The sequence below is a fragment of the Colletotrichum abscissum genome (assembly GCF_030869225.1).
Source record: "Colletotrichum abscissum strain IMI 504890 chromosome Unknown Scaffold_64.1, whole genome shotgun sequence".
In the NCBI taxonomy this organism is placed as follows: domain Eukaryota; kingdom Fungi; phylum Ascomycota; class Sordariomycetes; order Glomerellales; family Glomerellaceae; genus Colletotrichum; species Colletotrichum abscissum.
Window position 1 is genome coordinate 45,053 of NW_026850508.1, and position 11,531 is coordinate 56,583.

The following is an 11,531-nucleotide window of genomic DNA, read 5'->3' on the forward strand; positions in this document are numbered from 1 at the left end:
TCACCGTACTTGAGACAGCGGTAATCGGCCGACCTCGTAATTTGGGTTTGCATATGGCAACGGGGCATCGACTACACACATTTGTGAACTTTTCCAAACTCACCGACATTTACCAGTTTACCACTAGCAACCAATAGACTTGAAGTTCTAACCGATGCTGTAAGTGTGAGAAAATCGAATTCTGGTATTGCATAATGTTCACCATCGTTGACATGTCAGTTACATGGCAGAGAAGTGGCAGGCATCGACGATACTACAATTTTTCTGAAAGCTTACATGCTGAATGGGGTCCGATAACGTTCAGATGCTCCCGGACCAGCGTTTCTGAATGGGCCACTTTTATGACACTATGAGGCTGCAAAGTCCGTCAAACTGTTCCACTCGACGTAACTATCATTGGATCCTGTGACGCTGATATTGCGTTCCGCATCACATCTGATGAGCGTCTATTATGACGTTTCACAGACAAAATCGGTCACCGGTTGACGGTCTCGCCAGCCTATAAGTATCGAAAGACATCAAAGACAAAGAGGTTCATGTAAACTCATTTTCTGGTCACCCTATTAAATCCCATTTTTGGTACCTTCCAATTGCATTGAGCCAAACATACCCAATCCTGAGTAACAACAACATTGCGACATCGCTAGTAATTGCTGTTCAACCTCCTTCCAACATGGCAGACCAGATCCCCCAACAAATGCGCGCCGCGACAATCAAAGACTTCAACAAAGGCTATGAGGTAAAGGATGTAAACGTCCCGACCGACCTCGGCCCAAATGACGTCCTCGTCAAGATTGCCGCCGCAGGCTACTGCCACACAGATCTCCAGGTCCAGCAGGGTGTCTACGCCTCGGCCGGCGCAAAGCCAGGCCTTGTCGGCTCCCACGAACCCGCCGGCACCATCATCAGGCTCGGTTCCGAACCAGGCAAGCAGGGTCTTCAAGTCGGTGACCGCGTCGGTTCTATCAACACCTATGGCTGCTGCGGCAAGTGCAACTCGTGCAACCAAGGAAAACAGGTCTGCGATAACCTCGTCGGCATGCTGGGGCTTACCCTGGACGGCGGGTTCGCACAATACATGAAAGCCGACGCCCGTGTCGTCGCCAAGATTCCCGAGTCTATCCCTTGGGCCGAGGCCGCACCCTTGTTCTGCGCCGGTGCGACAGTCTATGGCGCGCTATGTGCCGCGCAGGGCCATAAGGACCAATGGCTTGCCATCATCGGCATCGGCGGCTTGGGACACCTCGGTGTACAATACGCCAAGGCGCTGGGATACAAGGTCATCGTCATCGACAACAGACAAGAAGGACTCGCCCTAGCCAACGATGTGCCCTCACACCTCAAGCCCGATCGCACGTACCTCATCGATACAGAAGAGTCTCAGAAGAAGGTTGTTGAAGAGCTCCAGACTTCATTCTATGATACCAATCCCGGTGTCGACCGCATCGTCATCACGACCGAGGCACGGCCGCTTGTCAGGTTCGGACAGCAATTCTTGCGCAAGGGTGGTGTACTGGTCGATGTCGGTCTCCCCGCCGATGGGCCTTTTGAGGTCGATCCCTTTGCGCTGAATTTCAAGGAGCAGACTGTTCGTGGTGCGTTGATTTGCACTCCTGAACGGAGCAGGGAAATGGTGGAATTGCACGCAAAGAATGGTTGCAAGACGCACGTTGAGAAGACGTTCGGTGTTGACGAGGCCAATGAGATGGCGGAACACTATTTGTCTAAACAGCTCAAGGGCCGCTTGTGCATGGTTTTCTAAAAGGGTTAAGACATGGATTGATACGTCTATAATGGCAGCAGCTTCTTTGAATAGCAGATGAATGATGAGGTGATGATATAAAAAGTTCCAGATGGGCCTGCTGATCCACCGAGAATCGAAACGCTCTTGTCGCAAGTTTGGAGATGAGGGAGTTCGCAAATCAAGGCTCACAATTAAGGTAGGTACGTGAGCCGTCTCGTCGGTGGTCAGGGCTCAGTGCTATTTGGGTTACCTCTAGTATGCACGCAATTCTTTTGTCAACAAAATAGTGTTGTGGGAATGAGACATGATGTTCCAGATGCTAGTCTACTGCATACACATTTCCAATGGTCGTCGATTCTCAAAAGAAAACTGTAACAAGAGGAGAACATGACCGTTCGGGCATGGCCCATTCCGTACGCTCACCCAATTGTGCTTCGAAATCGACTAGCCTCTAGAGACTTTGACGAGGATACTCGCGAAGTTCTCTCTTCTAGTCTCAGGTGATACCTAGGGACAGTATTCAAGCACCTGCTGTTCTTCTCTACCATAGGAAACGCTGCCATGTCCACGAAGTTACAGGTGTCTAGTACATGAAGCATCATTGATCCTTTCAGGCTCATATTACGGCCACGAGCAGCGGAATACCCACCTGCGTCACCTGTGTAGACCTTTGGCGTTCAAGACCCCGACCTTCATTAACTGAATCAACCTCTAAATCTGTACAGATGAGGTAGGATCTTGGGCTTTGCTTGTCTCTGAACGAGAGGGAATTGATGATTCGATGCTGAAGAACACCCCGGTGGTCTCCCCAATTGGCCCTCCACTGGACACATTTTCATCCATTGAAGCCTGAGTTGTTGAAGATTCCTTCAATGGTAGCACTGCTGTCTGATGGACCGTAGTGCTCGTCGCCGCCGGTGAGGAAGCACTGATGTTAATGGTGGAATTGCTTTTCCCAGGTGCTGGTGAGGTTTCCGGTGACTTTTTAGGGATGATTGGAGGCCTAGGAACCACGAAAGTCATGAGCGAGGTGCGCATCGTTGACATGCTCTAGAACTAGAGTCTGTGACTTACCCGACGCAAATATAACCTGTATTGATCTGACTGAACCCGTCACATTGGATGTAGAGTTTTGGGTTCCACTCCGAAAGGTCCTTGGGCGAGACTCCATATTGCCTTAACAAGGATTCGCACGAATCCTCGGTCGTCAGTAGGTGCAGTTTACACTGCGCAGGCAGACACATTTCTTGTCCTGCGCCGAGACCACCGCACCAATTGTCAAGATGTTCATTCGCCTCTACCAGATCCCTACTCGAGACGCTCTGAGCAATAGAAATGCTGTCGCAGGTATCGCCGTCTTGGACGTGGTACGTGGTGGCGCAATCTGCTGACATGCGTTGGGCTGACCAACTCTGAGCCCCTATGGTCGGGGATGCGGACAAGTCCGGAGGGGCCACTGTTGAGCTGATGGCATATGGCAACGGACTAGTGTAGGTGTACCCTGTGGCGCCACAGCTCGAGATCACGGACTGAAACTCAACAGCCCGCGATTCGGTGTGGCCGATAGGAGAGTTGACTTCAATTTCCATCGGCCCAAGAACGCAATCGTCGCATTCGCGCGGGGAATCATCTGTTTGATTTCTCCATTCGCCCAGAATGTAGTCGCAAGGGTTTCCTGTGTCTCTGAGTCCCCTCAACGTCAACCTTGCGCCTCCAATAGCCCGTACCTAATGATGGCGTACCTGTTCTTGTAGCATGAAATGTCGTAGACGTAAATGTAACGATCTACAATATACGTCGCTGAATCTTTTGTTAGACAAACTGGCAATGAAGAGGTGATCTCGTAGTATCATACCAGGATATATCATTAAACCATGATCGAAGACATCGATCTTTGGGTTACAATCACTCTGAATCTTAGCCCGCAACTCTGCTAATGACTTTTTACAACCGTCATTGCAAATTGCGTCGATTCCATCGGCGTCGAGAACGTCAACTCTTGTAGATCTGCAACCAAGGCGTAAATATTGACATTGTAAATCGTGGGCAAGGCCGGTGAACAGTAGCTTACTCTGATCGGACGTGACTACCTAACTGACTAGAGCACTCCAAAGTGGTGTTCAGTGCTTCGAAACACTTCTCACTCAAACCAAAGTGCTCGTACGAAGTGGTTCGAAGTGGAAATTGCTGGGCGAGGACGACAGGCAATAAGACTAGGCCGCGAAGAACAGCGGCTGTTTTGGACATGGCTAATTGAGCCTGTGGATGATAGCCCCGAAGAAACGGAGAACTTGGGAGAGATCCCAAAACCTGAAGAGAAGATTGGGAAGGAAGTTCTCCGTGAACGATAGCATGTTGGCGCAAGACATTGTGGGTGCGATGAAAATTTCAAGGGGGCAGGTACACTAGATGCTGCAGCTCAGTCACAAGTGTATTTCAGATACTGATCACATTCCTCATCAAATTTCCCGAGTTACATATCCGCAGCAGCCAAGCTTCTGAAAATAACATGAATCAAGGGTTTCCTTTTGTTCCTCCTACCAGAGTTCTCACGGCCTCCGTGATAACGCTAGTACCCAACGAGCTGCTGTGCCGCTCGTGTTCAGGTCGGGAACCCCATAGCAATTTACCAACAGAACCGCAAGTGAGGGTGGAGACACCTATCTTGTCACGAGTCAGGGCTCGAGCGCTTAGAGATATCACGGAACATGCTGCCCGCAGGCCTGCAATCCCGCCCGCATATCTGGATCGCTTCAGCCTTAATAACCTAGGTAGTAGTATATCACTTGGCTTCGCGATTAACGTCACCAGTCGCACAAGCTTGTGGCTCAAATTTGCTAGGTTCAGTTCTGATAGTGCCGTGGCCTATGAGTGCTCTAACCCATGTCATCCCAATCGAAAGCTGGAGCCTTGACCCGAGCAGTCATAGCGAGCCCAGTGAAATTGTCTATTTGATCTCTCGAAAACAGACAATCCTATACATCGAACAGTCTTGGTTATACACGTACCTCGGCTGCCCGAGACTCGCCGCTAATTGCACGGCAAGTGGCCTGAGATTTTCAGGACAGATGAGCTTTTCCTTTTTTCATGATTCGCTGGAGTCACCTAGCGGCAAAATACTTCAAGGGATTTTTTTGCTAGTTCAAGTGGACGTTCTGTTGGTTCAAGGTTACATCCAGGCTCTGCGTGTTGGTTGTGTCTGCAAGGGATCTACCTACTTTACTGGGTATGGCACCGGATGAAAGGCACGGATTCGGAAACGCTCGTGAACGGCCCGCACACCCCTGCCACATTGCGAGACGGTTGGTAGCATAATCTGCTGGATTGGTCATAATAATAACCCTGGGAGAGGTATTCGCCATAAAGCGATATCGAGAGGGATGAGAAGAATCTTCTTTGCATATGAAAATTCTGACAATGAGAGGAGATTATGCCTACATATAGACACTAGAAGAAAGAGAAGCTCTCCTACCTTGTTGTTAGATCATAGACCTATATGGACACATAATTTTACACTTCCTTGTCTCAGCCAAAACTACCAATCTGACATAGTCCTTCTGCCTCAGTCCTGGTACCGTCTTAAAACAACACTGTCTACAGCGATATGATCTGCTCTAGTCCACTCGTCAAGGGTCACTGGATTGTCTGGAGCGACCGACCCGTTTAGCGTTACATCCGGTCCATAATCTTATTGACAAATGCGACCCGCATAGAGAGCTCGCTTCACCTGAGGATGGGCCTGACTGCATAATGGAATCGTTCTTCATCGCGCAACATCCATGTCCTCATCACCAACAAGGCCGCAGTTGCGCATCTAGCCGCCATGAATCCATGACTTTTTGGTCACATCAAGCTCTCCGACAGGACCGACACATCTTGGCAACATTCAGTGTGGATGCTCGCTTGGTCGGAAAGCGAATCCTTCGAGACTTCATGCTAATTACATCCATATCCGCCAAAGACGAGAATGGCCTGTTGTAAAGTCCCTGCCACGAAATGGAGATTATAGATTGACCCTAGCCCCCAACCTCCACCATGCATGTGAAATGGATCATTCTATGCTGGCATTTCTCTGGCTAGCAGCAATTCTCGAGGGCAGCAGTCTTCGATACCGACTGAGGCGGATTCTCGGTTTGCGTACCCGGTATGATCAGGCTCTAGTCACTAGCAATGTCTTGCTGGTCGTTGGTAATGTGCAGTGACAAGGGTCTGGGTCCGCCTGGCTGAAAGAGAGTGCAACGCCGGTCACAGAGACCAGAAAGCGAGAGGCGTGTGATCATAAATGCTAGTGTAAAGAAAATGGCTAATATGAGTCTCTTGACACGCTGCTTGAACGTGGTCTCGGGTTCGTCACAACTCGTAGCTCTTGCAAGTTGAGCCTCTGGTACCTTATTCTTCCACGGTCTTCTGCGTTCCCGAAGCATCACGCCATGAGGCTGCTCGCCTTTTTTCTCGTAGCCTTATCATGGGTAAATTTTGTATTGTCACGGGCCGTTTTTGCTCACTTCATGGTAAGCCAACCTCATTATAAGTTTCCAAGCTTGATGTAATTCTTGTACGCTAAAGCAAGTATCACGCAGGTCGGCAACACGGAGCACTATTCAGCAGCTGACTGGATCGACGATATCAAACTGGCCCAAGAAGCCCACATCGATGCGTTCGCTCTTAATATGGCAAAGGGAGAACCAATGAATGCCAAAGCTATTGCAGACGCTTTCTCAAATGCCGAGGCTCTTGGCTTCAAACTCTTCTTTTCTTTCGACTATGCTGGCCGCGGACCCTTTTCCAAGGAGGAAGTGATAACCTGGATAAATAAGTATGCATCGAGTAGTGCGTACTTCCGATACCAGGGCAAACCTTTCGTATCGACCTTTGAAGGGCCTGATCAAGCTGAAGACTGGGTCGATATCAAAGCAACGACTGGCTGCTTCTTTATACCAGACTGGTCATCTCTGGGTGCTGATCCCGCAGTTGCAAAGGCTAGTGGTGTTGCTGACGGGCTTTTCAGTTGGGCTGGCTGGCCGTGGGGAGATCATGACATGGAAACGTACGTCGATGCGTCTTATAGACGGGCTCTCAAGGGTAAACCATACATGATGCCAGTCTCTCCATGGTTCTATACCAATCTTCCTGGATTCGGTAAGAACTGGCTGTGGCGTGGCGACCACCTTTGGTTTGACCGCTGGATCCAGGTTAACGTTCTTATGCCCGAGTTCGTCCAGATCATTTCATGGAACGACTATGGCGAAAGCCACCACATTGGCCCAATCCGGGACCACGCCCTCGTGGCATTTGACACCGGCAAGGCACCTTATATGTACTCCCTCGATCACCATGGCTGGCGGGTTTTCTTGCCATTTGCCATCGATCGGTACAAAAATAGCAAAGCTACCATCACGTACGAGGGGGTTTCATTTTGGTACCGTCCCACTCCCAAGGGGGCCTGCAGCACAGGTGGCACCACGGGCAACACCGTTTCGCAGGTCCAAATGGAATTCCAGTCGTACGACATCATTGAGGATTCCGTGTTTTTCACCATTCTCTCGACTGAGGCGGTCACTATCACGGTCACCATTGGAGGCGTGGCGTCCAAAGGCGTTCTGAGAGACCTACCCGACGGCGGTGCTGGCCTCTACCACGGAAGTGCCCCTTTTGACGGCCGTACAGGCGACGTCAGAATCAGTGTATGGAGGAAAGATGTTCTCATTGCGGACGAAACCGGACCTGCCATAAAAAACGATTGCCACAACGGTATGACCGGCTTCGACGCTTGGGCTGGAGGAAGTTTGAGTTCCAAAGCCTCGAGGCCAATCAACACGCCGTCTCTAGAAGACGAAGTGTGCATCAGAGGCGTGGGTGCTAACGACTTTGATGTCCTTTGTCGCACAACCTGTTTCTGGGGCTACTGCCCAGAGAGTGCTTGTGTTTGTAAAGCGACGGGTGCCCAGATCAAGCTGCCTCCACAGACAGCCGGGGAAGTTTTCCCCGCGGAGGGCTTGAACTCGAACTACATTGGACTTTGCAACTATGCATGTCTCTACGGGGCCTGCCCCGCGACGTACTGCGGCAAGACGGAGTATCCCTTGATAGAGCCGACAGTTTCTCCTTTCAACCCACCAGCATGCACCTCGGGGACGGGAGATGGGGAATGGGCAGCGATTTGCAACTTTGCGTGCTACAATGGCTTCTGCCCTATCCATAGGTGCAAGTGTACAAGTCAAGGCCCTCTCAATTTCCTGAATCCCACCCAAACGACCAAGGCCATCAGTCGAATTGGCAACGACCATGGTCTCTGCGCTTTCGCTTGCGCTAGAGGCTACTGTCCCAAGAGCGTCTGCGATGCCAGCGGGGGCGACCAGCAAGGGCAGACCGACCCTCCTGTACACCAGGTTGAGATGCCTCACCTTGACAGCGATTGTTACATGTTCCCTGACTGTGTCGATCTTGACAATACACAAGCCTCCAGCTGCCGAGACGGCTACAAGAGCATGTCTTTTGATAGAGGGACTTGCTCCGGTAATTCTGTGAGTTTTCTCTGGGCAAATTACGACTTTCGGAGCAGCGTTTAAAATTTCTAACGAGGTTTAAAAGGGTCGCCCCATTTGCTGCAAGAACAGTGCTCTTCCCATGCAGTGCACTTGGAGAGGCAGCGGAGGAGACTGCAACGGACAGTGTCACAAGGGAGAGGTCACGCTATTCGAATCATCAACAGGAGGCGAGCCTGGAGAGAGCGGTGACGGCAAGTGCAGTCGTGGGCACAAGGTTTTCTGCTGTGAGCTCAAGACCTTCAAGGTAATGACCAGTCAGTGTCGCTGGACCGAATGGTGAGTCTCGACAAGGGGAGTAGTGGGTGTGTTGTTTCCTTCGCATGCTAATCTCTTCTGTCTCAGCTCTGAGAAATGCACCGAAGAAGAACAACAAGTCGCTCAAGCGGAGGATCTTGAGGGGAAATGCGGCCTTGGTACCTTAACCAATCGCTACTGCTGCAAAAACAACCCAGCTCCATTTTCAAATTGCCATTGGGTTGGACAAGGCGACTGTGCTGACAACACTTGCAATAACAAGGAGGTCACTTTACTCTTGGATCAAGGGGGTGGAAATGGAGTCCTCTGCAGCTGTGGGTTACAAACAAGTTTCTGCTTCGTTGCCAAGCTAATACATTTGTGAAATCTAGGGTGGCGTAAGAAGTCTCTTTGCTGTACACCTGAACAGGCTGTCTTTGGAAACGGAGTTTGCCCTGTTTCACATTGTACCCTTCAAGAAGGCATCTGTGCCCCAGATGAATTCGGTTCGCTGGACATATCTGATGAAGAAGACTGTGATGATCACGACGAACTTCGTCGAGATGTGCAGGGTTTTTCGCCTTTCAGCTCGCTGAACCCATTGATCATGGACGAGAAGTCTCTTCTCGAGAAAAGAGGCGAAAGGAAAAGGTTTGAACTAGCGTTATACGATCTTGCTCAGGCCTTGATAGTGATGATTGTCTACGCGAGAGAATATCCTGGGTCAGGCAAACTCCACGAAGATAAGCCGAGAAACCCTCTTCCGTCAGACAATGTCTTCGAGTGAGTACGAAACCCTGATACGTGATGATTAGGCCTCTGACGCCGTGCAGGCAGGTTCCAGGTTGTGGAAGTGTCGATATCATGGTTTACAACCGCAAAACACTTACTCCGACCCAGATCTCGGCGAGACTCGACACAGAACATAATCCAGATGTGAGTTGTTGTTGTCTTTGTGAATGCAATCTCTGCTGACAAGTGAGCCGTAGGCACAATGGATCAGAGACTTCTTGCAGATGGTGACGAATGGCATACGCCCAGATGGTGCAACCAGCCTCAGCGGACGCATAGATGCTCGTATTTTGAGTAGGTTCTGGAACGCCAAATTTCCGAAGGGCACTTTTCCGGCGTCGGGAGCTAGTCGCTGTATCCGCACACCAAATGACTATCTGATGGATCAGTTTGGCTCCAAGGGAAACAGAGAACCTTTACTGCTCTGTGAGCGCAAGTTGAATATTGCAAAGGGGTCCATTTTCAATGGAGCAGATCCCACAGCAATCGGGAAAATGGATGCCATACGTGCGCGAGCAGTGACGGGAAACACCACCTCGGAGGAGGAACTTTTCAATAATATTGCCCAGGTGAGTAACATCGATGATCTCCACTAGCACGAAAGTCCAGGTTCTAATGTGAACTCGGTGCGAAAAGGGTATTGCGGTGTGGAACTATATGCACCATCCCTTGGGCCTCCCAGTCGTCCAGAAGAACCGGAGGAACATACGAATCGCAGTCAATTACATAGCCAGTACTGTCCCCCAACTTGCGAATCTGGTATTGATCTTGATTGAATTTGATTCACTTTGGTACTCAGAAGCAGCGCGGAGGACCACTTTATGGGTTACTGATATGCTAGACGCAATCGAGGCTGACCTCGATGACTTCGCGTTGGCGGGGTTCTCGCCGCCGAATGAGGCCTCGATGCGAGCTAGGGTGGCACGACTCAGGGCTCGGATTTCAGACATCAGAACACTGCCGGATCCATGAACAATACTTGGTTCAATGTGCGCCGGTGGGTTTCAAGAATTTTGAAGTAGAAGGGTGCGGCAAGATGGCAAAATAATCCCTCTCGAATATGTAACATTGCTACCATTTTGTATCTCGATTCCCTTGGAATTCTAGGGCAGTATTCATCAAGACATTGTATTTACCGCATCGGGCCCTATCGCCGGCGGCCGCGTGTAAGATCCGTAGTCAACAAGCCCATTTCCATGAAGGGTCTCGTACAAAGCAGTGGCGTAATATGCATTATGGTACTCGAAGCCGACGTATCTCTTCGAACTGCCATCAAGCTCAGGATATCCGTCTTCATTCTGAGGCTCGTAGCTCTGCACGGTGTCTGGCGTCCAGGAACCATCAACAACAGTGACAACCATCGGGGGAAGTAACGGTCGGAAGTAAGGATGGCCATTGTCTGCGTTTTGGAATTGAACAACAGTGGCGAGACATTGCTTGTCGACGTATAAAAAGAAGCGGAAACGGGGTAACTCTGCCCCGGTTTTGCTCCAGAAGAAGCCGTCGCCGGCGGGAACGTTCTGGTTCGAAGTCCATTGATTGAAATGATGCCTAGTGTCCTGTCTCGAGGCATTCTCAAGGGTGGCCCGATCTTCAATAACATGAAAATCGAGGTACTGTTCTAACAGCTCAGCTCGGCGAGTCTTGACGAGATACCCATGTGCAAAGTCCTTGAGCTGCGCGAGGTAGCGAACCCACAGATCTTCATCATCGTAGGTACAACGATAAATGACGAATCCCCAAGTGTGATAGTTGAGATCTCTCATGTTCGCGCAGGTCCTCTCGAATGCGTCACGTTTCCAGGAGGAGAGGTGCCTAGGAAGGTCTGCGATATTGCGCGCGGCAAAATAATCTTCTTCCATGCTGTGAGATGCGGCTGAAAACTCTTAAGTTACTTCGATTTTTTCTTGTAAAGGCTAGGCGAAATTGTGGCGTTGGACGAATGTTGATGAGGTTTGCTGTCAAACAGGAAAGAGGGAGGCGATGCTTGTTCTTTTAAAAGCGCTTGGTGATATAGATAGGGCTAATTATCCTGTCTATTTACATAAGTACGGCTAAACGCATGTCTGATGTAATGTGTAAGCGACAACAAATACACTGCACACGATCCCTGTTCATGTAGGCGCTCTTGGCAGCATGCATGATGCTGGAGTCGCCCCGCTCGCGAAAGGATCTTCCAGCGTCATGAATAGACTGATCTCTTCGATGTAAGA

At 50.2% G+C, this 11,531-nt stretch overlaps 4 protein-coding genes across 4 annotated transcripts; 2 read left to right on the plus strand and 2 right to left on the minus strand.

Annotated features, from left to right (window-relative positions):
- Positions 1-673: 673 nt before the first annotated feature.
- Positions 674-1,762, plus strand: CABS01_15232 (alcohol dehydrogenase GroES-like domain-containing protein; the record flags this gene model as incomplete). The annotated part of the gene is made up of 1 exon (XM_060548568.1): positions 674-1,762. One exon carries the CDS (start codon positions 674-676, stop codon positions 1,760-1,762), a length of 1,089 nt encoding a protein of 362 aa, XP_060391981.1.
- A 1,052-nt stretch (positions 1,763-2,814) lies between these two features.
- On the minus strand, positions 2,815-3,991 carry CABS01_15233 (LysM domain-containing protein; the record flags this gene model as incomplete). Its single annotated transcript, XM_060548569.1, has 4 exons — positions 2,815-3,427; positions 3,487-3,544; positions 3,600-3,751; positions 3,816-3,991. 4 exons carry the CDS (start codon positions 3,989-3,991, stop codon positions 2,815-2,817), a joined length of 999 nt encoding a protein of 332 aa, XP_060391982.1.
- A 2,183-nt stretch (positions 3,992-6,174) lies between these two features.
- On the plus strand, positions 6,175-10,290 carry CABS01_15234 (mutanase; the record flags this gene model as incomplete). The annotated part of the gene is made up of 8 exons (XM_060548570.1): positions 6,175-6,255; positions 6,325-8,268; positions 8,336-8,568; positions 8,635-8,705; positions 8,919-9,309; positions 9,360-9,462; positions 9,516-9,887; positions 9,955-10,290. 8 exons carry the CDS (start codon positions 6,175-6,177, stop codon positions 10,288-10,290), a joined length of 3,531 nt encoding a protein of 1,176 aa, XP_060391983.1.
- A 146-nt stretch (positions 10,291-10,436) lies between these two features.
- On the minus strand, positions 10,437-11,180 carry CABS01_15235 (uncharacterized protein; the record flags this gene model as incomplete). The annotated part of the gene is made up of 1 exon (XM_060548571.1): positions 10,437-11,180. One exon carries the CDS (start codon positions 11,178-11,180, stop codon positions 10,437-10,439), a length of 744 nt encoding a protein of 247 aa, XP_060391984.1.
- Positions 11,181-11,531: the final 351 nt, after the last annotated feature.